The 26,328-nt window shown below is 43.4% G+C and overlaps 2 protein-coding genes across 8 annotated transcripts; one reads left to right on the forward strand and one right to left on the reverse strand.

Moving 5' to 3' along the window:
* Nucleotides 1-507: 507 nt before the first annotated feature.
* zfyve28 (zinc finger, FYVE domain containing 28) lies at nt 508-20,604 on the reverse strand. Of its 5 annotated transcripts, none has more exons than XM_035609353.2 (14): nt 20,374-20,604; nt 8,699-8,839; nt 6,412-6,549; nt 6,023-6,225; nt 5,781-5,870; nt 5,570-5,659; nt 5,372-5,473; nt 3,748-5,292; nt 3,421-3,537; nt 3,029-3,192; nt 2,832-2,942; nt 2,592-2,696; nt 2,347-2,450; nt 508-2,204 (listed from the first exon to the last, which is right to left on the reverse strand). In XM_035609353.2, exons 3-14 carry the CDS (start codon nt 6,517-6,519, stop codon nt 2,073-2,075), a joined length of 2,871 nt encoding a protein of 956 aa, XP_035465246.1. In that variant the 5' UTR covers nt 6,520-6,549; nt 8,699-8,839; nt 20,374-20,604; the 3' UTR covers nt 508-2,072. The 5 variants fall into 5 exon arrangements, with proteins under 5 accessions (XP_035465246.1, XP_035465244.1, XP_035465243.1 ...); XM_035609351.2 differs by having other exon boundaries at nt 3,421-3,516; nt 20,276-20,415; XM_035609350.2 differs by having other exon boundaries at nt 2,592-2,693; nt 20,276-20,415.
* On the forward strand, nt 20,333-26,175 carry cfap99 (cilia and flagella associated protein 99). Of its 3 annotated transcripts, none has more exons than XM_047327323.1 (17): nt 20,333-20,467; nt 21,874-21,952; nt 22,230-22,367; nt 22,452-22,596; nt 22,676-22,770; nt 22,879-22,985; nt 23,066-23,243; nt 23,401-23,481; nt 23,706-23,774; nt 23,922-24,008; nt 24,132-24,220; nt 24,446-24,650; nt 24,828-24,969; nt 25,059-25,210; nt 25,298-25,503; nt 25,631-25,823; nt 25,972-26,175. In XM_047327323.1, the coding sequence occupies exons 3-17, from the start codon at nt 22,254-22,256 to the stop codon at nt 26,038-26,040; spliced, it is 1,932 nt and encodes a 643-aa protein (XP_047183279.1). In that variant the 5' UTR covers nt 20,333-20,467; nt 21,874-21,952; nt 22,230-22,253; the 3' UTR covers nt 26,041-26,175. The 3 variants fall into 3 exon arrangements, with proteins under 3 accessions (XP_047183279.1, XP_047183278.1, XP_047183277.1); XM_047327322.1 differs by lacking the exon at nt 20,333-20,467 and adding an exon at nt 21,446-21,662; XM_047327321.1 differs by lacking the exons at nt 20,333-20,467; nt 21,874-21,952 and adding an exon at nt 21,446-21,815.
* The last annotated feature ends 153 nt before the right edge of the window (nt 26,176-26,328 follow it).

Below are 26,328 nucleotides of genomic sequence, written 5' to 3' on the forward strand. Positions count from 1 at the left end.
AACGAAAAAGCTGACAAATAGTAGCTAAAATGGTTCCAGGCTGAGAATGGAGATTATTACATAATATTCAGTCTGTTAATATCCAAATGAAAAAATATACTCAATTATTAACAATTTTCAACCAAGTGCATGCTGTGTCTATTTAAGAAAAAGACTAATCAGTTCTCATGTGACCCCTACAATTTTGAATATTGGACCATAATTTTCAGATGGTCGATCAATCAGGGACGGAAATCTATTAATACATTTACAATGCAGGCGCTTTGCTCTAAAAGTATAGAGGTGAAGTAATGAGGGGGTTTTTTAAACAGGAAAAAAGAAATTTAATTCAATGTACATTGCATTTAAAACTATATAACATTATTTGTTTGTTGAATATTTTACACAGCTCTTATCATGGAAATGCACCCGAATTTTACAAAATAAGACCAAGCTCTGAAATAATAATAATAATAATAGGATATCCTGCCCTTTAATAATGATTATGATTCCTTGTTTTTTTTTTTAAAGTAATTATACCTTCATACATAATTGTTGTTCTTTATAAAAGAAAAGTTTATGTGTTCTTTGATGAAAATAAGATCTATCCAACAGTGGTTAGTGATTCTGATTATGCAATGCCTGAGAAACTGCTTTAAGTCGGAGCAGAATGGACATGATTTGAGACTGTTGCTGCTCAAAGGTCCATATGTGTCGGACGGCCACTTCAGATGGTACAGATGTACAAAGTTTCATATATTAAGAGCGGGGGAGATACTTTGTCTGTTTTCATTGCAATGGCAGCAGATTCAAGAGCAGAACGGGAGTCAGATGTAATCATGTCAGTCTGGGAAACAAATATCTGTTCCAGCTTGACAATACCACCTGAGCCAAAGGTGGTAATAATTTAGTGTAAACACAAACCAGCATAGCTTTGCTATCCAGAAATGGCCTAAAACTACAATTTCAATAGCAAACGACTGCCTATAAAGTGTGCAGAACCACTGTAGCTCGTAGTAATATTGCACGTTAACAAGTGTGAGGAAGGGAAAACCAAAAGGGCAATAATTGGCCTGTAGTCTGTAGGCCAGCCCCTGAGAAGGCCTATGGTTCAAAACAAATTGTTCACATCATGGTGATGAAAGCACTGAGCCAAGAGAGCTCAACTCTCCACTAGGGGGCTTTCGAGATCTGATAGCGATGACTAGGGAATCCCTTTTATCCATGTCAGTGTGCAGCCAGTCCCCAGAGAAGACTAAACATGCCATAGTGCATCTTAAAAAGCATTGGGCACAGCCCATCACCATCAAGAGCCGAACAGTCCGTCTTGTTGGAATCTAGACCCCCGTTGTTCAAAGTGGTACAGAATTACACATTCATCGACATGAGAACATGAAGGAATCTCAATATAAAAGTCATCTTGTTTTTTTCTGATTTTTGCTTTGCTGGGACTGGTAGCCTGGGGAAGATCGGTGTCCAGTTCCCATACATAGCATCTGTTTGCTGAAGACATTTTAGTGTAGCTATTACCAGAATTATCCTTATTTACATAGTTATCATGACTTACATTCTTTTGAGTAATCCGAGTCTCGAGGGAGCTCTGGCACAAATGTAGGAAGCCCACTAAAGCATAGGAAAATATGACACAAGTCCTTTCATTTACACCTAGAGCAACAAAAAAAACAAAGTGGTTTGTTCTGATGTTGTGTTGCAAACTGCTACAGAAGACTGTTGCACGATGCCAGTTCAAAATCCATTATAGCCTGTTCATTTCCTTTCTTGTTTTTGTGACTCCTATAATCACACAGGCATTTGTGAATCATTTGTGTCGGCTGTTCTCAGAAATCAAACCCTGTGGTTCCCGACGAGGCGCCAGCATCTCTTCAGAAACAGTTTTTTTCATCATTTGGTGGCTGGTCTCTCTGCTCTGTCATCTTTAATGGGCTTACTCGGAAGCCCTGCTTAGCAGGAACAATGATGACCACTTCCGTTTACCAGAGCATTGTGGCAATTGCTTTGTACACAACCGTGGATTTGTCTGTTGCATATGATCTTGTTGAGGCGGACTGTGCGCTGTCTTTGAAAACCTGGGGTCAGATGCCAGCCTTGTCGCTGTAGAAGGGCGTGACGTGAAACATGTAGCAGTGTGTGCACACCCTGACGGGCTTCACCTGGCCATATCGGGGCAACGGTGCAGAGTGGGAGGAGCAGCGAGAGCAGAAGATCTGAAATGACAATGTATATAATGCGTCAGTCACTATCTGTATCCTTATTATTTGTTGTTAGGCATCTGTTTTAGCAACACCACATTCAACTGAGGGTATTCTGCCCCCTGGACTCTGTCAGACGTGTCACGTGCAATCGTACCTTTCCACAGCTCCTACAGTGATGCTTCCTGCGGATGACAGTGAAAGGAGCCTTGCAGGCAATGCAGGAATGGCAGGCTTCATCAGGGACCCAGTCAGGAGGGTCTACACAGAGCCAAAAAAGAAACCGTCAACACAGAGCAGGCCTGGCAGCATCTGTGCATCTGTTGCTAAATGAAGGGGGGGAAAGCGATGGGCTAACATTTCAACTACACACTGAGTGTTTTTGTTTGTAGATTTGCTGACCTTCGAACTGGCCCTCCCGCGCCTTGGCTGCCAATTCAGATGAAGAAATGGTCTCCTGACAGAGAGCACAGTCCTCCAGCACGGCACTACGCAGCACAGGACCTGCTGGAAACCCCAGAAGGAGAAACTTAATCCACTATAGTGGCACTACAACAAATATTACTCAAGAAATAATTTGATGAAATCATGGCTGAATTAAAAAAATATATGTAACGCATATATCAAAGACACGTTCCCCACCTTTCTTATCATTGTCTCCCTCCTCACACTTGGTTGCCATGACTTCAAACAGAGTCTTGAGGATGCTGCGAAGGTCGCTGGCATAGTTGGTCTGCAGCTGATCAGCAACACCTGCATCGCACATAATGAATATTAGCTTGATAGAGACAAAGAGCCAGAGAGGGAAAGCGACTAAGAGGGAGAGAGAGAGCTTTTACCTGATATACAGACAAAGAGACGGTGGATGAGGTCACTGCTGCTGTGAAAGCGTGATCGGATCTTGTTCCTGGCAGCCACCTTGGCGTCTTCCACGGCCAGCTGGATCTCTCGATGGTCCGGGTCCTCAGACATCCCCGAGCTGGGAGTCAGACTGCTCACCGGGCTAGAGGAGGTGATGAGGAACAGGGACGGATTGTCATTTCACATGTACATCCATTACAATATTTAGTTTCAAGAAACAAATGCACAATTCACTCACTACATATTTCCCCACCATCTGATTAAAAATTACACCCAGGTTTTTGTAGAATGAGCACAAGAGGCTGGATACAGTCTGAGAGGACAGTTCACACTCACAAACATATGACACCTTTTATGAGTGAATAGTTACCTGGGAGAATATGAACTGGTTGACAGACTACATGTGGTGACCGACACACTTTCACAGTCACTACCTGACACAGAGCTGAGGGGAGAGTTCTGGAAACTAAAAACAACCAAAGAAATACTGGAAAAGGGCAAAATAAAAACTTGTGCAGAATAAAAGGTGCATACATTGGAAAAGAACAACAACGGAATAATATGAAATGTGTGATGAAATATGGTGATATAAAAAAAGATATTTATGTTGACCCAAGACAAAAAAACTTGATGACAGATTATTCCAACATGAGCCAAGTTAAACCAGATAAAACAACTTTTAGAAATGACAGCACACCTGGAGCTCCTCCTGCTGTCCTCTTTGGCGTCCCTCTTCTCTTTAGTTCCTGGCTTGTCTTTATCCATCTCCTTATCACTATGTCGGCCTCCACTGCCCTGCTGCCTCTTTACTGTCCTCGGTTGGTGGTTGCATGGGGGGGATCCGTCCCCTCCACTGGAGCTACAGTCCTGAGCGTGATGCCCCGGCCCTGGAGCCAACACCAGGCACTGCTCACAGAGCTGGGAGTTTGAATCCTCTTCCAGCATCTCTGCAGAGCTGCGGGACGATGGCAGAGTCACCTGGGTCAGCTCACCCTTACTGTGAGGTTCGTGACCTCGAGGGGGCAACCGACAAGCAGACGTCTGGATGACGGTGCTGGGGGCTGCGGTCTTAGAGTGTTTGTCCAGTCCCAGGGTGAGCCCTAGGCCAAGTCCGGTGGTCTCAGTGATGTTGGTATCATCGTGGCCGTCCTCACAGCTCCCACAGCAGACACACGAGTTAAGCAGGCAGTGAGTGGCCACCAGAGGGCTGCAGGGCTCAATCTCAGAGGGAGTGGGCCGCGGCAGCAGCAACTTGTCCACGGCCAGCTCCGTCAAGCTCGGGGAGCGAGGGTTGAAGATGACCGTGGCAGACAGCTTCATCCCACCCATACGGTGGGCAATGACCTCAGCAGTTTCAGAAGCTGTCCCCTCTAAACCCATCTCCCACCCGTTTGTGTAAGGCATAGGTTCGGAGCGAGGAGCGGTGGTGCATGGCGGCAGCTTTGCGTTATGACAGTGTGTGTTCTGGCTGCGTGGCTGTGAGCATGGCTGCTCTGATGGGGTGTCAGCATACCAGCCGTTCCTAACAGAGTCTGGCCGTGGTCCCAGCTTTCGTTGCCCAGGACAAGCAGACTCTGGTACTTTTAACGGCGAGGCGACACAACTACAGGCCTCTCTTGAGATGCTGGTGATGTGGTCTCCTGCTGCGTCGAGGTCATCCATGAAGAAAACCCTGTCTTCCTCCTCGACATAGATGCCTGTCCTTCCCCGGATCCCCAGGAGCCTGCGGGGAGAAGCGTCAGTGCTGGAAGCCCCACTGGAGCCTCCCACCTCTCCTCGTTTGGGATTGCGGGCTGGGGACTGACCCTGACTGGGAGGTGAAAGCAGGGTGGACATCTCGTCTCCTACAAGATACACCATCATGTTGAGCTGCTCCAGTTCCTCCTCGTCGTACTGCATGGAGCAGGCCAGCTCAGCCTCCTCTGCCTCCTCACATAGCAGGCCCTGTTCCTGCTCCTCCTCTCCCTTCTCAGTCTCCACCTCCTCCCAGCCCTTTTCCACTTCTGCCAGCTCCTCCTCCTGACTGGGACAGACATAAGGAGCCACATGCTCCTGCTCCCCCTCACTCTCCACATTGGAGGTGTCATTAGCAGGGCTGCAGGATGACTGATCTTCTTGGATCGGTGCTGGAACACTGTTTGTAGCCGGCCCCTCGCCTGTGGACAACTCCCCGCCCTGAGAGATACACAGGTTCCTCTCCAGCATTATCAACTCCTCTTCAGTTAAGGTCTGCAGCAGATCTCTGCAAGGGCATCATTCAGTAAATTTAACAAAGTGATAGAAGATCATTTTTTTCAATGTTTAATACTCATGGATTGTACCTTATTTTCTTCAATAAAGTGCGAAAAGGCCGGAAGAGCTCAGACATGTCCTCTGCCTTTCGGTGTAGGTTGAGAGGCCCCTCTGAATAAACAACCAGCCCACTAAAAAAAAAAAACGTTTAAAATTCTGTTAGAGAGTGGGAAAGAAGATAAGACAAAGAGGTGGGCAGGGGAATGGTGAGGACAGGCAACACTTACCACACAATGGCTAGTCTGGGAATTGTAAACATCAGTGCAGGTTCATAGTCATCGATCATGTCCTGTGTTAGATAGTCAAGTTTAAGGGCCCTGAGACGACAGACGGAGGAAAACACATGATTAAATACAAAACACATCATCTCCGCAAATTATTTAGATTCTGGTTATCCCCAGATGAAGTCAGCATCTGTCTGTGCCTCTGTGCACTCACCTCTCCACAGTCTCACAGAAGAGCACAATCACTTCCTGCTGTACATAGTATTCTTTGGGAGACTTCACAGGCACCATGGCTGACACATAGCTGGCAATAGAGGAGAAAAGAGGAAAGTGATGACATTCACAGATTTTTTCAGTGTTGTCTGGCAAACTTGCACCAAAAATACTCGAGAGGATGATTAATGGGGATTAATCTTGTTGATAGAATTGCCAATGATGGTTTGGTCCTTGATTTACCTGAGCTCGAACTCAGCAAAAAGGCTGTCAAAATGTCGCAGTGCGTCCTTCATGCGGTCTGTGTACAAGTTGAGGTCTCTCAGGGCCTGGTCTCGGGTGATGTTGCGAACCTCCTCCAGGCTGCGAGTGAGGTCCTTAGCCAGGGGTCTCATAGCTATACTCTCTATCTCCCTGTTCATGATGATGGAGCCGGCAGCCAAACACTGCACAGGAACACGTACATGACACATTTTCTAGAGATTAATCTCAGAAAATGGTGTTTACAGTTGTACACTACACAATCAAGAAACAACACAATTGTAAACATGAAATAGAGAAATTCTGTGCATGTGTTTAGGACTTGTGTAAAGTTGTTTTCCAACTGACTGAAGCTGGAGGGAATACACTACCTCAGCCCCAAACCACAGCTGCCCTGCCAGGTTGTCATGACGAATCTCCTCGGGGAACTTCACACAGAAGTCTCTGTTGGCCCGGTCATTGGGGATACATTCATCCATGATCTGATTGATGATGTTCAACACATTGTCCTGCAGATTGAGCATGAGAGTGTCAGAAAACAGAAATGAACAAACTAGTTGGAGGGATAAACACGACTGAGTGGAAATCTGTTCCTGAAAAGCTATTAACTCAGTGTTTACCATGATTATCTAATGTTTGAGTTTCTACTCTATGAGGAGGCCATTGTACTGCAGAGTTTAAAGATCATTGATTAGGAAAATAATGAAAACGATTAGACATGAGACCATTATGGGCCTTGCAGCTACAATCTCCCTCAATAAAAACATTGAACTAAAGCCAATAATCTCCAACAGTAAAAATGCAGTGTCACACACAGCAAGAGCTAATCAAGACTTAAATGCCGCCGGCATGTACAGCAGCCATAACAATGACTTACAACAAGCCTTTCACTCAACCACAGTTGCACGGTGCACTGTAATCTTGTCAGGCACAGCACTGCGTCTTTCTCTGTTCGCCCCGAGGAAAAAGATTACAAAGCTTAGAGAGGGAGAGCTTAACCACCGATTCCTTCATGCCTGTGTTCTGCGCGTGTCTTGGTCCAGTCTGAGTACCATCCCGCTGCCTGTGCGCGGCTCCCAGCAAGGAACACCACTGATAACCTTGACTACTGCTGGTTTCCAGTCATCCAGGGGGAAGTGGCTGTTTGATACCTACTTTTGGCTTCACTTCTTTTTTTCTCCCACTCTTTTCACTGTATGTCTTTGACCATTTCTCTTCCTCTGCCTCTTATGCCATCTTGCACACACGCTTGCCTGTTCCAGCAGGCCACACTGTAAGAACAGCCGTGCCAACATAATATGAGCAGCATGCCAGCAACCCACACAGAGGCCCATGAATAGGAGCTGATAGCCGTAGTGGCAGGTTCAAGTGCTAAAATTTGCCTTGAGTGCACTTGCCCTCTATTCTTGCAGCCTCTGGGCTGAGGGGAATAAGGCTGCATCATTCATCATCCAAAATCTGTGAGGCCTGGACGCACGACGCTGGAAGGACTCTTCTTTTTAACGTCTAAGTGCTAAGAGTTTGCTGTCAAACATTTCTTGTCCAACTTTTGAAATGACAAATCAGACTGATTTGAGGAACAGTCAAGCAAATTCTAAAAAGGGCTTCTCATCCAAAACTTCTGTAAATCCTCAGCATGATGAAATAATAATTTGAAAAAACAAAGAAAGTAGAGCAGGAGAACAATTAAAAGAGAAAGAAACTGTGAAGACAAAAGATGACACTAAGGCAGAGGGAAGGATGGAGGGGAAAGAGACATAGCAGTCGGGGATCCAGCAATGACCTTATTAAGTGGTTCTCCCCGGAGTGCCTTGGCGGTGGGGGGCTAAGGCACAACAGGCCAGATGACGACCTCCCTCCACCACCTCCAGCTCTCTCAGCATGATGCAGCATGGAAGCAATCACTCATGCTCAGCATCACCTTTTGAGCTCCTCTCAACCCTGACCTCTTTAACTATAACCTGTATCGCCATATGAAATCATTTACCATATATTCCAATCTTGTGATTCTGACTTTGTGTTTCAATCAGCAGTCACTGAATAGAGAAAACAAATAAACCAGTTTATTCCTTCTAAAGAAGCTGCACTTGCGACCATTTCCTAATAACGCTCATGCCACACGGCTCTGTGTTATCACGGCAAAGAGGAATGTGTTCTCCGGCTGCTTCAAAACAAAGTCCACTTATCTCACCTTATCAACAGAACTGCTTGAAACAAGGACCCTGCCGAGCAATGTTTGGGAAAGCAAAAGTTGTAACACCACGCCTGCATCCGGCAAGTGGGCGATAAGGGTGTCGTCTATTTTTAGCTTCCAGTCAGAAACAAAGGTCAAGCCAGGTGAATATGCGAATGACACCAATCTAAAATAAACGAATATGAATTCATGGCTCAAAGTCAAACCCAAGCTGGAGTTTAATTTTTTCTTTATTTGGGGAGACCACAGAGCCAAATGGTTCGGATGCATACAACATGGGATTCACGCCATGAAGCCAAATGTATACATTTCTATCTGTTCAAACCTTGCCTCACTTGAGGGCTATTCTTAAATAAATTCTAAATAAATGACGTACAAACGTCAACTTAACTAGACTGAAAGGGAAATGACTGGCACATAAAGATGATGATTTTGAGTGTGTTGTTTTTTTCCCCCCTTCTGACCTGACAGGATCGGAACTGGTTGACCAGCAGGGTACATCTCTGAGGGTCCTTCCTGCCGTCGAGGCTGTCCAGCTCAGTGGCCACCTGGTTCAGCTCTTCATCAGCATAGTAGAACTGGGCCAGGAGCTGAGGGTCCGTCCTCTGCGCAGAAACAGAAAGAAACATGAGGACGTCATTTTTAACACTTTAAGATGCTAATGAGAACCAATACCCACGTAGCCATGCAGGGACTTTTCATAACAACATATTTATTTATAGAGGAAATAACAAAATATCAAACGAAGAAATAAGAATTCTATTTGATTATAAACAGAGTGAAGGCCGAGCCTTAGGTATTCACAGTTTCGCCCACCCCGATCATATGTAGCCAGTAGTGAATGTTGCTCTTTTCGTCATCCTCACCCAAACCTTATTCTCAGGCAAACAAAACAGTTAGAGTAAGAGATACTGATGAAGAGATGGAGAGGTTTAGAGGTCATGGCAAGGCCATAGAGCTCAAATATCAAGTCAGCTAAACAAAAAATAAAAAATAAAAAAGACACTTATTCACACCCAAATTTTTCAACAAGTAAAGTAAGATTAAAAAAATTGCATTAATCCTGAAAAGAGTTTACAAAAGGTTAATATAGTGTGAACGCTCCCCAGAAGAGCAGGTTTAATTAGAGCCTGGCCCTGGTAAAGGATTTGTGTCATTATCTCCCACCGTGCTCCCCTCAGTGTGGGAGAGAGACAGCACAGCTCAGCGAATCACTCCGCTGCTGAGGGAAGCTCGTGTACAGCCACCACACAAAATGTAGGGAAGAGGCACTGAAGCAGAGGAAATTTAATCACAACAATTAATTATCTGCATTTACAGTCGTGGTGCTTACAGTACACCATAGCTTTCAGCCAAAATGGAGAAAAAATGATAATTATAATAATAAATAATAAATTTAATTTACAATATATAATATAAATATTATATAATTGCAATACTTATTTTACAGGACAATCATGATATTGGTTTTAAAATCAAGACAAAAACTAACTATGCACGCGCACAAACACACACACATCCTGGGGAGGGCTCACGTTGTCCAAAGGTTAATGGTTTTGAAAATGCCGACCACATGCCGATGTGCATCATCACAAACCACAAGGACCTGATGAAGATAGGGAGCTTAAAAGGACAACATGACTGTGCAGACTGGAAGAAAGGGTGAGCCACGCCAGTAAACGGGCTCATATGCCTGCTGTGCGTCGAATGTCTGGAAGTGCTTCTCGCGAAGTCGAACTAAATACCGATATTTACCGAAAATCCTCTCGCAGGACCTTTTCCCTTAAGTTTGCAGTGCTTCCTGTTGCGTGATGCTCTCCCCGTGGGCCCCTGCCTTCGCTCTCTGAATATAATACATGGTGCTGTTCCCTCACTCTCTCTCATTAATAATGTAACAAACTGCGAGGAGACAACACCGAGATAAAAACCATGGATACTTGTCGCCATCATTGCTGCGAGGGGGGAAAAAACTACTCTCAACATTTTTAAAGGTTATTTGGAGGACGACATACAGTTTGTCACGGCGAGACACTAAATCCTAATAAAATAATGTGTTTAAATGGATTTTGTTGGGTGATAATGCAGGTACAAGAAGGATGACTGGGGAATGTTATAACCAGCCGGTCCTTTACATGTATGATACTTGTGTTTTCACCTGCCCACAGGTAAATCAGAGCGACAGCTGGGTGAGTTACAGCAGCTCTGGGTTGGAGCAGAGAGGCATCTCTTTTCTTGCTTCAAGGACACTTCAGGAGAACAGATACTTGCCGACATAAAATATGGATTTGCTGCCTTTCTCTTGTAAATCGGAATCCCACAGACCCGAGTCAATAACATTCCCGCACTTGTTGTTCATATGTGTGAATTTCAATGTCTCTGCCATGTCATGTTTGTCATGTCTAATCCCAAAAAGCACTGAGTGTGTATTATAGCAGGCAGCTATAGTAAGTGTTTCACAGTCTTCTCCAGTGTTCTTTCTTAACAAGGTCACATGCTCTATATATAAATCATCTGTGTAGAGTGGGAATAGACAGCCATGGTATTATTGCAGGACAAAATAAAATAAAAGCAAACAGTTATACTCATCATTGCATTTACCATAATTAGAATGGAAATAAAGTGGGTTTCTCTTAGTGCGTAGGCTAATGGGAACTGAATACAGAGGAAATCAGTACAGAGGAAGAATGCAAACAAACCGGGTGCAAAATTAGGTTTTTATCTTCTACATCGAAATTTATCTGAACAATGAGTAAAGCTATTGTGTCACCTGGACGCAGCGATGACTGTAACACTGCACTACAGTGAGTGAGGCTATGATACAAATGTCACAATGACCGAACAGGAAACAGGGGTGGGAGACAGTGAAAGACCTTTTCTTTCCGAGACACAACACAGCCCCAGAGAGCGATGGCATTCATTTTCAGATATCTGAAGCTAGAGTCCATCGCTGACGGAGGAAGACAAGAAGCGTTTGAGACAGACACCATCATATAGCGTCCTCCTCCTCCTCCTCCTGCATTCCTCACACAAGAGGGAACATTCCTGCAGCATTGCATCATGGGGGAAAACTCAAAGGCAGGCGATGTTCAAGATGTGCAAATTTACTTTAAGATAGGCAGTGACGCTTGAGTTTCTTGGTTTAAAAGGGTTAGACATTTTCCAGAGGGGCTGTATGTGCGAATGCAAGGGACATTTTCAGGAACTTTTCCCGCCAGCCCCCAAGTGAAATTTGCAGAAAATGTCGGAGTGAGCCCATGTGAAAATTCACAGCGAGCAAGTGGCCGGTCGATGACTGGTCTGTTCTGACGATTTGGAAATTTTTGTTCTGTTGGCGTGAACACATCTAACTTGGACAATAGCCTGATGCGATCGTCACATGTGAAAGGCAAACTCCGGAAAATGTCAGGAGTTTGCCTGAACTCTGGACATTTTCCAGAGTTCATTTCTGAAAACAGATTATGACTAAAAGGGATAATGGGATCTGATGGACATATCAATATTTGACTAAAACGTCCAAAGTGCTGTTTTTAAACTACATTTCACAATAAAAAAACTAAAATATCTTAAGTTACCAAACATTTTGCCTGGTGAAAATAAATTCTGGTTCATGGTAAGAGTCATAGTAGTGTTGTTATAGACATGACCATACATCAATCACTCTGGTTAAGAAGACTAGCATTATGTCAGCTGTCTCTGAGAGACGAGGCTCTTAAATGTAATAAAAAATAATATAGACTGATACTTTGTCTGAGAGATATTTACCCTGTTACATGGACTATGAGTCAGTGATGATGTTAGAGTCTGCTCTGAAAAGGCAAGCTCTCTGCTGAAACCTCTGCTTACATAACATGGGTTGACACAGAGCATAGTCTTGACTTTGAGATTTACTTAACAAGTATAGAGTAAATGGTTAAAACAGGGTAGGGTGGCAGGGTATTCTTTCAAATACCCTGCCACTATAACCTCCAGACGGAGAATTCTTTTTGAAGGTGACAATGAAGTAACAATTAAATTAAGAGGTTAATCATAACATCTTCCTATTCAGATATTAATCAGTTTCAACAAAGTAAACATCTTAAGATCTGACTCCTGAACTTGCAAGTCGTGTCATCATCACCAATGACAGCTCTACCTTGTGCAAGCGAGGAAATGATTCAGCAGATTCAGCTCTCGTCCTCTGTGGCGTGCCGCTCTCCTTTTATCCTCCTGCTGCCAGTTGTCCTGGGTGCCCTCTCTCTCTGAGATGACTCAAAAACTCTGCCCATTGCGGTCGGAAACCCATAATTTCAGACTATTAAGCTCCCATAACTTCACGCAAGGTGACAATTACTGTTGAGCCCCTTCAATCACATAATTTCACAATGACTTGTGAAAAATTCATGTCCCTTTTTGTTAAATGTTAAATCATTAACCAGGGATGACGGTGCGACTCTGGCTGAAGCGTGTTACACAGATTTAGCTGCCGCTGAAAGATCAACATCTTCATAATCTCAGCCTGCTTGACTTCTACAACTGCTGATTCTGGGCTTCATTTCCATTCAGACAGTGAAGGATGATGGAGGCTGTCAGGCTAATGCTTCACGAACGTCCATAGCATCAGTGCATGCACACTGAGCCCACTTAAGGGACTTATGAGAAACCTTGCCTCTGCCCTCTATACTCTATTCCAGGCTCAATTTGCTGCCTTCTGGCTGCCTCCCAAGGATCACAGGCAAATGTTGTAGAGGGGAAACCAGTTCACTCTGCTTCATCCAGTCAGTTGGCAGACTGGCCAAAAAGCAGCCGGATACAGTTCATCACCTCATTCATTATTCAGGGCTCAGCATAAAAGCCCCAGAAAGAGTGAGCCAATTGCTTTGGTAACAAACACGGAAACTTACTCGACCATTATTTACATTAAGTTTGGCAGGATGAAAAGTATAATCTCCAGAAGAATGCAGTGTTGTGCTGAAGCAGGTTTACTTGTGTTGAGTCATTCCTTTCATGTTCAGCTTGCGTCAGGAGTTTTCTTCATCACTCCTGTGCTGTTTTCTGCAGCTATACCAAGTAAATGATGCGTGCGTTTTCTAGCATCAACTATGACGGTCCTAAAATCATCCTAGTCGCCCCTTAAGGACATGAACTTGGGAACATGAGGTCCGGGCATTTTGTGGAGTTTGCCGCGAGTCAGACGCGTTCACAGCAAGAGGAAAAGTTCCAGAACCTGCTGTGGTGTCTGGGTAGAGCATGCAGGACACGACGATAAAAAAAGGAGGGGTTTTGTTTACGGTTTTTCGTAACTCCAGTGATTGTCTGAAAGCAGCTATACAGGTAGACTGGTGAAGAGTTTTCGTGCAGTAATGAACTGAAAACTGGATCCGTACATACAGACTTAACTCAGTTCATGGAAACTGTGTATTCAAAGTGGTAACCGTGTGCTTGTCAATTCTCGGAGGGATGCCCTAATCTGGCATTTGGACCTGTGCATATGCCTTGCACATGATTTAGCAGGACAGGCCAAGGCAACACAGGGGGACACAGAGGATTGGGGTGGCTACAAGGTGTGTCAAGGTGTGGTGACAAGTGGGGACACCTCTTTCATCTTCACACCGACTGACGGGAAGTTCTTATGCAAGAATTAATCTTGTTACACAATCGAGAACTGGTTGTTATTCTGTGGTGACAGAGGGGTAGGAGAATTTCAGATTTACAAAATCCACAACTTGACAGTTTACATGGAGTATGTATCCTGAGGAAAAAAATGCTTCCATCTTTACAGGGAAAAAAAGGGCCAGTGACTGATAATACTGCCATGCATCACATTCAACATATCACAACTCAAATAAACCCAACCTTTGCGCTGTCAAGATCCCGTCCTTCATATTTGACCTACATTCTCACCACGGTTGAAAATGAGCAAAACCAGGTTCATTCTGTACACTCCCCTTTGATTGATATGAACAGTGACTATGTGCTGTCACTGCCTAGGCTGTCCCAAATTACACACAGTGACAGCCGTGGATCGCCACAGTATGTGTGTGATGTGCAAACACATGTTTGACTGCTGTCTGTGGAGATGCAAGTCTACTGGCCTGTGGAACCAGAACCGCCTCTGAAAATACACAAGTGATATCTCAACCTAACGGTAATAAAATAAGTAATACTAAATAAATGCATACATAAATGCCGTAGCATTTAATAAGTAGTAATCTGTTTGCATCTTTGCAGCCAGAACTGGGTTTTACCCATAATTGAGCTTTATTTTGCCAAGAAGAAAACTGCCATTCATGTCATCTTTTTGGCAAGTTCATAAAATATTGTGTCAGTGTCTGGCAAATCCGCCAACACGATATAATCAATATCCTATCCTTTCAATCTCAGCTAACAAAAAATATTTTCAAAAGATTCCACGTCATTCCCCTAAAGTGGATTACAGCTGCAGGATAAGAACACAAACTTATTTTAAAATTGATCAAATCACTGCCTAAAAAATTGGATAAAATATTGATGTTTATAAATAAATTCTCGTATCAATTTGTTTCAGTCCGGAGGGATTTGTAATCATCCCTGCCGGCACTAGAATTCAGTAAGAAGAAACACTAGTGCTGCTATAGAGCGAGATCCTTTCATCTTGTGTCCCGCTGACTGTAACCAAGGCGAAAATCTAATCCCAAAAATACAAGACCACCGTTCTTCTCCTCATCGACTTTCCCTGCCTTTCTCCCCTGTTAGTAAGACAGAGCCCAGAGCAGGAGGATTGCATTTCATTTGCTGGCTCCGACTAGAACAGTCTCATAGTACAGACAAAATGTTTTACGTTTATCACCAGTGACAATGAAGGAATTAAAAAAAAAAAAAGGTCTATGATCAAAGTGGATAGCTATTATCACCAATAAGAAACAAGGTGTGAGAAAATGAGTGCAGCCTCTCAATCGATATCAGGACTCGCTGATTCTCTGCGGTACCTTTAAATCTCACTCTCTTTCTACAGCTACTTTCCTTCAATCATCGCTTTCCCACACCTCGCAGGGCGCTCCCTGATCCGCCAATCCTGCAATGAATTTAAAAAGGCCCTTGATCGCCTGGGCTGTTTCAATCTGCACTAGGGTCAGCTCTCTAAATCCCCGGGGCTGACACCAAATCAATTATCGCATGGCTGGTGGGTAGGCAGAATGGGACTTCCCCAAAGACCTCCAGCAAAAGGGCTAAATATGAAGCCACACTGGCTGCTGCACAGCAGTTTGCTCGTCCATCGACTCTGCGCAAATCCACTCTGCAAAGACAAGCCCCTAATTGCTTCGCTTTCTCTCAGTTCTTCTGTTGGCATGTTGGCAACGGACACAGACAAAAAAAGGGGGGAGTGATAAATGAATAACAATAGCAGGACCCACTGCTGGGCCAGACATAGTCTGCAGACGTGGAACAATCACTACTGAGGATGGTCAGCCATGATTCACCAGTAACTGAACTGTGACAAATGTTTTCCCATAATAAGAGAGGTGATCGGATGGATATATACTGGATAGATGTTCATATCCATTTTTAGATTTGTGTTAGATATTCTTCTTTCTACAAATTCACTTTGGAAAAGTACCTTGTTTACTACAATAATTAAAAAATGTATTGAGTATAAAAAGAGTTAATGGGTACCCACCTAAACAGGAGTGTTATTTTCTTGATTAATCGTATCGTCTGTAAAATATCAGAAAATCGTGAGAAATTCCCATCACAATTTCACAGAGCCCTGGGTGGTGTTACTTTAATCACTTGTTTTATCTGAACAACAGCCCAAAATCCAACAATAATATATTTTAAATGATATAAAAAAAGATGAAAAATTATCAGATTCTCCCATTTAGAAGCTCAAACCAAGCAATTATTTGGGATTTTTGGTTGATTGAACAACAGGCTCGAGTCTGTCGGTCATCTGTGCAAACCAAATACCTATTTCGCCAAAAAAGGTAATAATTTATAAGCATATATGTGGAGGTAAGGGCACAAAGTGTCTCTGAATTTGTGAAATAAAAATGAATAAATAAATACAAAAAGTTGGAATTTGTGAGAAATGTAGGTATCAGCACCAGGAAAAAAAAATTCAGTCACATCGGATACAATTTTTGACCATTGTGAGGTTTTTCTGTTTTGTTTTTAGCCAGATTAAGATTTTCTTCTCTCCGTTTTCAATTGAGCTGCAGATGCTTAATGACCTTATCAAAGTGACCAGGCATTAGCATTACATATGCTCTTACACCATTGTTACACACAGTGATAGATGACATTTTGATAAGGCGGAGTGTAGACAGCATCAGACAGACAGCCACCCACGCACCAAACTGTCCGGTGGGGAGAGATGGAAATGAAAAGCAAATTAGTAGCATCCTGCAGATGGAGGTGAGCGTGCCCGGCCTGGGCCCGTTGTGAGCTGTGAGCCCATCACACTGACAGATGAGGCAGTGTGGAGCTGAAGGTCAGCTCTTGAACGCCTGGTGGAACATCAGCCAAAGGAGAAACACAGCTACAGAGGAGGAATTGTACAGGTCTAGCCTGACATCTCCCCCTCTCGCCATTCGTCACATGGGAAAGTTTGCCACCAATGAATCGGAAGTGAGGTGACAGTGGCCATTTTGGCTACTCAGGAAACCTGAGTCGGGTCTCGTCTTTGTTCGGGACTGCAGAGATGTGCCATGAACCAGAATACGTTTCCCCTGATTTCACTCTTTCCAAAGCCTTTTCCAAAAGTTTTCCTCCGCCATGTGCAACCAATGAGCAGTCAAATAAAATAAAACACCTGGAACAAGTATAGGTATTGTCGAGATTTCGGGAAATAAATGTGAACTACTGACACAAAAACAGCTAAACCAGTTATAATGACTAAAAGGAATGTGAAAAATCTCACTGTATATTTCCTTACTTTCGGTGCGTTAACTATTACTTCCCTTCCCTAGCAGCCTTACAGAAGCCCAGGATAATAGATTCTAGCACTTTGACGACAGAGCCAGGCAGAATATGCAGGTACATTATGTCCCGTGCAGAGCTGCACACTGCTCTCTAACACTCTGGGAAGGGATCGTGTAGCAGGGGCAAACCAAAGTCCTCCACAGTGGGACTTGTGTGGGGAGGTACAGAGCAGCACTGGAAAAATGAATAGCTCCGCATCAGTCAAGGGAAAATGCAGATTCAACACTTTTTCTATCTCCAGGAGAACATTGTTCAATAATAAAAATATTGATGCAAAATCACAACAGTACGCTGTGTTCAACAATAAATGCCAGTATATGCAGGTCAGGCAACTATTTTAATCGGAGAAATATTTTCTCTCCAAGCAAAAGCACAACCATTGGCTTAGCTTAGCTGCCGCTCAGCAACAGGAACATAAAGTGATCAGGACCCGTTCATTACTGTCGTCTTTTCATACTGATTAACATAATTACTGAGGCTTTTAGCGCGCGTCTCTCCGCTCCTTTGAGGCGGAACTGGCCATTCAAATCCCACAGACTCGTGTGTAATTCTGTTAATTCCTACCACGGCCGTGATTTGGCAGAAAAGGCGCTGATGTACAGTAATAGCTCAGCACTTCAGAAGTCATTCATGAACGTGGCAGTACTGTGCTGGAGCCCCCACACTTGGGTCCTAACCCCGACAATGGACCGCGAAAATGCTGTGACAGCACACGTGGTTTAACAGAGATAAGGGGAATGACGCAGGTGCGTGTATGTGGCAAAGTGCAGGAGGGGTAACATATAATCAGAGGCATTTCATCTTAAACCTCGCCTGACACGACTGTTATGCCCAAAAACCCAAATTATAGCTGATATGACAACTGACTTATCAATGTCTACTGCCAATTGGAAATGTCTGTCCACTAAACTTTTAAGTAGCAAAAAAATTCTATTTATTTTTAGAGTTTAATCAATATACCAGTCGGCTGATATTGGCCTTTCACAGGCATATCTTTTATTGTACAGAATAAACAATGCATTAAAAAATTTGCATTTGTTTACATTTTACGTAAAAAAGATTATGTTCATTTTCTTAATCCAAGTTCTATATATTTGGTTATATTTGTGTTTTCTTTTTATTTATAGTTATTTATGATAGAGTTTATGGTTAAACTAAAATATCACGCCTAAATTACAGTTCTTTGTCAAAGAGGTTTGATAAGGACATCTTCGGAATCATTGACAGATTAAATTATATATATCATATGAGAACTCTTGTACTCTCCAATATCGATATAGGGCCCCGAAAATCCATATGGTCCGGGCTCTATTTATTATGCCAAGAAACAAAACACTGACTGCACCACGGTCAACAACTTGTTTAATAGGCTGTCTGTGGTATATATTCCCTCCATTTCTATAAAACAAAATAACTGCTTTGGAGATCTTTGCAAGGTCAGCCTTTTTATGTGCAGCTCTTATGCCAATATGCTGAGAGGATACAATGCATTAAACAAACTGAAATGTTGTCCGGGCCTCGCCCTCGAACGTGGGAGTCTGGATGACAGCAGAGAACGTTACACCTTCCGTGTAAAGTACAGAAACTTTTGGAGGATTCAATATATCTTTTCATTTACCTGATGTTTTATGTAAATTCACTGACATTGAAAAGAGGCCACATTAGAATACTGTGTGGTATAAGTGGTGTGCATCATTTTGTTAAGTGCTTTAAAAGGCATATATGCTCAAACTGTTATTCTCTGTTAATAGAAAAATTTGTGTAGGAGCATGATAAGGACGACTGTGACACAGTGAGGAGTCTAATATAGGCTGCAAAACCACGTCAAATTCTTCAGAAGCAGACCAGGTAGGAGTTTCTCGGTCCATCGTGGGCACGAAATCTGAGACTATTTATTTAAATATTGCTCTACAGAAACGCTGATGTTTTGTGAGGATGCAGCACAAATAAATCACTGCATATTGATGATTCTTCGAAGCCTCGGCCTCAGATTTAGAAAAGATTTTAAAAGTTCTGTGAGTGCAAGTTCACGCACTGAGTCGTTCACATTTGTTCTCCCTAGAAGCTCGACGTTGACAAGAGTGAGCCTCCCTGGAGAAACATTCACGTTCACTCATCCTTAAAAGTGCTGCAGGTGACACATTAAACTGTTCGTTTAACAAGGCGACCGAGCCTTCAATGCTTCCTCTGCTGTGTCAGGCGGGTTTCCACACTGGGAGCTTGACTTAAAGAATTACAGCTCGCTCCAAAAGTGATGATTTTTTTTTTTTGCCTGCTCAGCTCATCTCAGTGTTTTGGTGGTTTTTAACAACCCGTCATGTGGACTTCAGAGATGATGTGTACAATCGACAAATAATCTAATCAAATACTGCAGAACTGAAACAATTAAGTTAATTAACTAAACAATTAGGGGGGGGGTCGTTTTGTGAATTAATTATTGGTTTCAGTCACATTAATAGTTCCGGCTCCTCAACTGTGAGGTCTGAACTGGACTGAACCTCTTGGGCTTCAGGAAATTGTGAAGAGCATTTTTCTATATTTTCTAACATTTTACCGATCAAACATTTCATCAACGAATCAGGGACATAACCGGCAGATTAATAGATAATGAAAATAATAATTAGCAGCTTACTTAAAATTGCTATAAACTCTTTATTCCACTTACTTAAATTTCGATTATTGTTTTATTGCCATGTCGCGTCATTACTGTTGTCCTTCTTTGTTTTGCCATACACAACACAAGAGTTATTCTTCACGCATAACAAACAGCATCTAACTATGACACGCACACAAACGAAGATCTTCCTTGTTCACGTGAGCGGGAGTCCGTCGGTGTCAGTCAGTGTCCGCGCTGCTGCTGCAGATGAGCGGAGGAAAACAAAAGCAACACAACAACAAAGGGGAAGATGCTGCTGCTGCTGCTGCCGCCTGGTACAGCGGAACAGCAGCACCGCGGGCTAACGTTGGCAGATGTGTGAGGGCTGATCGGGGCTAGCGAGCCACGTCCGTCGGCTGTGTTCGCTAGCTGCGTCCCGAAGCGATGCGTTTAAAAACAAAGGACGGACCGCGGAGTTCACACGGGGCGCGAAGGCGAGTCAACTTACCTTCGGCTTGTACAGCCACTTTCGGAAGCGGTTCATCGTTGCCTCGCCACCTTCCTTTGTCGCCAGCCCCTCCTCTCCTCTCCTCTCCTCTCCCGTACCTGTGTGTCTGGCTCTGTCGGCGGCGGGCTGCTAAGCTAGCTAGCGCCGCTGGAGTTCCACGGAGAAGAAGATGTAGACAAACACGAACGGACGGTAAGTTGCCCCTGAACGTCACACCGCGGCTCCGAGCGCGCACAAAGGCGATGTTTCGAAACAACGACTTATTCCCATCTCCCCCCGAATCCTGTCTCTCCCCCCCCCCTGCCCGGTCACTTTCCAAGTCCCGACGACACGATACAGACGAGCGGAGCAGCGACTGTTCTCTGCCCCTGTAACGTTGCTCGATGACAGTCACGTTGACAACATTCACCTCCCACTTTCCCAGGAAGTGATGCCTTCACGTGCTGCTCCCGAAACAACGGTGCTCCCTGCTGCGCATGGAACAACTAACAAATAGACCATTTTTTTTGTCTTTAATTATTTTTATTTTGACTCACTCTCTTCCAGGCACACGTCACTGAGTTTGCTCATGTTGTAATGAAACTGTAGAATGCTCGAACTCCTCATTCATGTTGCTCTCTTACTCAAGTTAAACTTGATAGTTCCTTCTTTGGATTCATTCCTTTGTTTGACCGTTCATTTTTTATTAATTAAAAATATTCTGGGTTTTCTTATCCATTAAAATAAATGATTGACAGCAGAATATCAAAACTAATGACTTTGTTTACTGCCCACAGAATAATAACATGATTATGTTAATCGGATTAATGCAGGAATTTAAATGATGCCTTGTGAGACTACTCTAAAGCCCCTTGTAATGATGTGCTTTGGTCACTAATCTCAGATCCCCCCCGGTTAACCCTGGTGTAAAGTTGGTGTCACTTTTCCTTCTTTTCTTGCAATTTTATTTTGACCACAACCACGCACAGGCCTACTGCCTTGATCTGGTTATAATTATTGGCATGTGTTCAATATTTTTCTGTTGAATTTATCGCCTTGATTTCACTGTCGTTCCAATCCCAGCATTTCCAACAGCACGCGAAGGCAGCGCGGGGCTCGCACTGACGTCACAATATGCTACGTCATAATTATTGTTGTGGGAGCCAACAAAAGGATCAGATGTCACAATGTTAATATGCGCCGGATGGATTAAAAGCGTGACTGTTTTTTTAATCTATTGAACAAAACAGATGGATTATTAAAAAAAAAAACATGTTTATGTTCCTGTACATACGCTGTTATTCATTCTCATTCTATATACGGTGTTAGAGCAGGGACACGTTTCTGTTTACGCCAGGGTGTTGCCAAGCAACGGCGGAACATGGCAACGGTTCGAGCTGAAAACAAGGTGCTCCGTGACAGTTCTTGGGAAAACTCCGTGAATTAATTTTTTTTTTTTGAAAAGCAACCACTTTGCTCTCACTCAAGTAGAACAAATAATCAATCTAAATGTTTTTTATTGATAGTGTCGTGGGAATTTGTTGAATTTTCCCAATGAGAGGTAAGTGTGGTGACAAAGATCTGTCTTTGTAAGTTTTATTTCTCCATTGGATCTACAGAGCACATATGTTTTCAACTGAAAAGGACAGAGTCTGACCCCGAAGGCTTCCAGGGCTGCTGCTTAAAGGCACCGGGCAGGTGGGAGACAGTCAAATGCATATGATCAAAGGATCATTATAGTTAAAATTATCAAAGCATTACTGTAGTTTTAAATGATCAAAGAATTACTGTAGTTAATTACTGTAGTTACTGGATATTTTTGTCTTTTGGGGGGCCAAACAAAGGCAAGGAAATGAAGAAGTGTGAGAAGACGAAAGGGAAAGAGAACAAAGTCAATAGAATGGAGATATAGGCCATAGAATGAATTACTATTAAAGATTGTAACTTTATTTATGTGGCTTTTTGTCTCCATCAGTCGTTTTCTGCAGCTCAATATAAAATGGCATTAAGCTATGGATCACTTGTCAAGGAGGCCATTGTGTTGCTCGATAAGTTCAGCGCTGGCAGACAGTGTTTGGATGACTTCATAGAAGATGCTTCTAAAGATCTGCAGGTATCTAAATTCAGAGCCGCGTGTGCTGATGCTGCTTGTCCTGACATCTTGTCTCAAGAACATCACATTTGTTTGTTTTTGCAGAACATGGATGCCCCGCAGAAGAAGTTCATACTTGATGTTGTATCTGGATGTGGTGAGCACAAAAATGTACTGGACGTAGTTGTCAATGTCTTCTATGGCCAGAAGGGGAGATGGTTATCCAGAGGTGATCGCAGCCAGTTTGTCAGTAAGTTAATGAGACAAACCGCCTTTTGATTTTTACTCTGCTTAAAACTATATATTCATAAAGCTACGTTGCTCTGCAGTTATCTGTTACCTCGCCACGTTCGTCCTTCATGACATTGGGCTTCAGCATTTTAGCAACATTGTCAAATCGCTGGACGGCAAGAAGATGTACATGGTAAGATACTCGGTTTTTGAACACATCACTATTGTTGAACTGGGACAAACAGCAGTCAAAGTCTCTCTCTCTCTCTGTCTGTTTGTGTGCATGTGCGTGTGTGTTTAGTTCCTGAATTTCTTCTTCACAAATCTCACCATTTGGATACAAGAGGAGTGGAATAATATCTACGATGCTGCCTATGTGGAGGAACAATGGATTGGCCCTCTGCTAAGGTATAAGTCCAGGCAAACCCTCCTCAGACTATCACGTTATCATGACAAGAATTTACTGCATATGTCTGTTTGTCCTATAGGTGGCGCCCTGATATTGATGTTCTCATGGGTCAGCTTTCTGTTCGAATAACTGGTGGGAGTCGGGTCAAGAAAGCTCCAATCAAAACCACTGAGCCGCAGGAGTTCTGTCTCACCAAACCCAAACCTCGACCTCTGCCTATGCCTGAGCTCATCCCACAGCAGGAAAAATGCAAACCAGTCAGCCTCATTTATAGTTATTTTACAGATTTCCCTTTAAACACTGTTGCTCAGTTGGTTTACCTATGTGCTAACTGTTGTTTTTGACTATGAGAACATAGACCAGGCCGTTATTCTGTAAATTCTGTAGTGGCTAATGCAAACTTTTGTTTCGAAGGTACCAAACAGCACATACAATGCTCCAAAGGAAGCGCAGACCATAGAGGAGATAAAACAGAAGAATCATCAAAAGACTGAGGTACAACATCTGCCAAATTAATGCAACAGAAAAGTAACACAGAAGGGGCTGGAGTAAATCCACAGCTGGCATATCCAACAGTTAGATAAAACACTGACAAACATTAGAAACAATCAAAACCAACAAATGTATTATTATTAATTGATTATTTCAAATATTGTTTTGATGTAGTTTAGTCAATACGAATGATGTCATTTTGGTGACGTCCTATCTGTTTTTCACAGGAACTTCTGTATGAGGCAAATGTGAAACAGTTCAGATGTGGGAATCCACAGAAGTCGGAACACAGCAAGGTAGGGATTGTTTTATGCGACTGACGTGTTTTTTCCTCATTCGGATGCTGGATAAACATACCCTGTAGCAACACACACATTCACTTTTCACTTCACGTTGAGTCATTTTTAATGATCAGTCGCATCTCTGCTGAATCTTTACGGCAGCGAGTGATGTCCCAGATTAAAGAAGACCGCGATGCGAAGCTTCAGTTCAATTCATTTCAATCCTCTGGACTTCCCCCCAGTAATAAGGTGAGATTCAATTATTTCACCTGTTTCAGAGTATCAGTCTTTCTGTACATTATGTGTATTTCTCATGTGTTTACTTTATGTTAATGTTCACTTGCTTTGTGTTCACTTTGCTGATGCTGTTAGACCAGCAACTGGTCCACCAAGCTCAACAGTGCAGCCATCCTGAGGCAGGGGGCACTGTATAACCGTCAGGTGGAGGAGGAGCTGCAGAGGTACAGACCCCCTTCTTAGCATGATCAGTATCCTGCACAGGACAGTAGCAGAAAAAACATGCAGAGCAATTTGAATTTGAAGGACTATTATAATGGAATAGTTATTGTGAATGTTTTAATTATATGTGATTATATTGTGTTTGTAAAAGATATCCTTGCTCCCAGTCCACCAAACTAAACCAGGTCAAGAGTGATTTCTTTGTGTGTATGTGCCTGTGGACACAGGTTGGATCGTTTGGCGAAAGGGGAATTCGGGGCCTCCTCTTTCCTGCAGTGGCAACAGGAAATGCGTGAGAAGGACCTTCTGGAGGAGCTTGTCAAGATTGAGCACAGGCATCGGGATGGATGCATCAGTTATAAGGAGGCAGCCATGGCCCGCACGCACTTAATGGAGCGCAAGCAGAAGACTGCTCAGCTCAAGAAAGAAGAGGTGGGTATAGCCCAACAATGTTAAGTAAATCAATCTACAGAAGATTGCACAGTACATTAAGTTACACAAAAGCATGTCTGTGTTCTACGAATGTCTCTAAGCAAGTAATTTCAAAGGAATTTACAATTATGTACGAAAAATTACATTTATTTATGGTTGCTTTGTTGTGTCTTGCAGACTGCTCAGCTGATGCGGAGATATGCTGAGGAACTGTTACAGGAAGAAAAAGAACTGAGAGACTTGGTGCAACAAGTGGCAGAAGGACACAAGAACTCGAAAGCGGCTAAAGAGAAGTTACACGAATTCAAGCAAAGTATAGGTAGGCCTGCTCGTCTGACACCACTCGTGATGCAAAGTTTTTTTAATGATTTCCTTCCCATTCTCATCAGTTTCGTGCCCATTTCACAGTGAAAGAAGTTGCGGAGCAAAGTCGAGCGCTCCTACGACAAGCACTTGAGGAAGCACAGGCAGAACTGAGTAGAAAATTTGAAATCATCCGTGAAATCCGCGCCATTGAGTCTATTCCTCACAGTAGGGTCAATGACTTTGACGACACAGAGGTGAGTAGGGGAGAGGGAGGATGTCTTCTCAGATTCCAAACACCTTCTCACACAGCATCTCCCATTTAACCTGCTGTCCCATGTCAGACTGCGCGCCACCAGCTCCTGGGAGAGATGTCCCTGGCCGAGCTGAAAGAGCGGCTGGCCCTTCTGAAGGATGTCCAGCAAACGGAGCAGCAGGGGAAACGGGAGCAAATTCTGGAGGAGAAGCAGAGCAAGAAGCAGCTGCTGCTGGAGCAGATGGACACCATCAACCTCCGCACGAGGGCACTGGCACAGGCTACTGCCGTCAGGTCAGAAACAAATGTTGGACTCTGTCTTGATCATGGCAGTGGGAAAAAATATGGGCAGAAGGAGACCAACGTATAGACACACTAATGTCACACGGACATTAATCATATTTTTATGGGAATTTTGCAGGAAAGAGGAGAGGAAAACCAGGTTGCAGCAGACAGTCAGCTTGCGGCAGACAGTCTTAAAGGATCCGACGCTTATGGCTCAGCAGAAGAAGCTTGAGGAACAACAGAAGGAGTGGCAAAGACTGAAGCAAATCAAAAGTAACAAGGCAAAAACCGCTGAACACACAAAAGTGCAAGCAGGGACACACAACAAAGTGAGTACAACAATCCAAAACAAAGACGAACTGACTTCTCTCACTAAGTGAACATTCTGGCTTTGTCTGGTTTTATTTGTGTTTGGATTTTTCATCCATTGCAGCAGTAAGATGATATTCCTCACCTCTATGTTTCTCTTTTTCCCAGGAGAAGGAGAAGGAGAAAAGCTGGGATGCAATGGAGCTGAGATTAGAGCGCTTTATCCAGAAGTTGTAGTTTCTCAGAAGGAAACACTCAAGATATGAATATGTGCAACCTACTCCACAGGCCTATTTCATTTTAGATCAGAAACATCATCAGTGTTTTTTTGCTTGAAAATTTAGATATAATGAAATAAAACAATTGCTGTCAGATTTATCTCCATGGATTAATTCCTCATGGATATACAATACAGTTTTCTACATCTGGGGTTTAGTGTGTGTGTGTGTGTGCGTGTGTGCGTGCGTGCGTGCGTGTGCGTGCGCGTGTGTGTGTGCGTGCGTGTGTGTGTGCGTGTGTTTGTGT

Source organism: Scophthalmus maximus, chromosome 15 (assembly GCF_022379125.1).
Source record: "Scophthalmus maximus strain ysfricsl-2021 chromosome 15, ASM2237912v1, whole genome shotgun sequence".
Classification (NCBI taxonomy): domain Eukaryota; kingdom Metazoa; phylum Chordata; class Actinopteri; order Pleuronectiformes; family Scophthalmidae; genus Scophthalmus; species Scophthalmus maximus.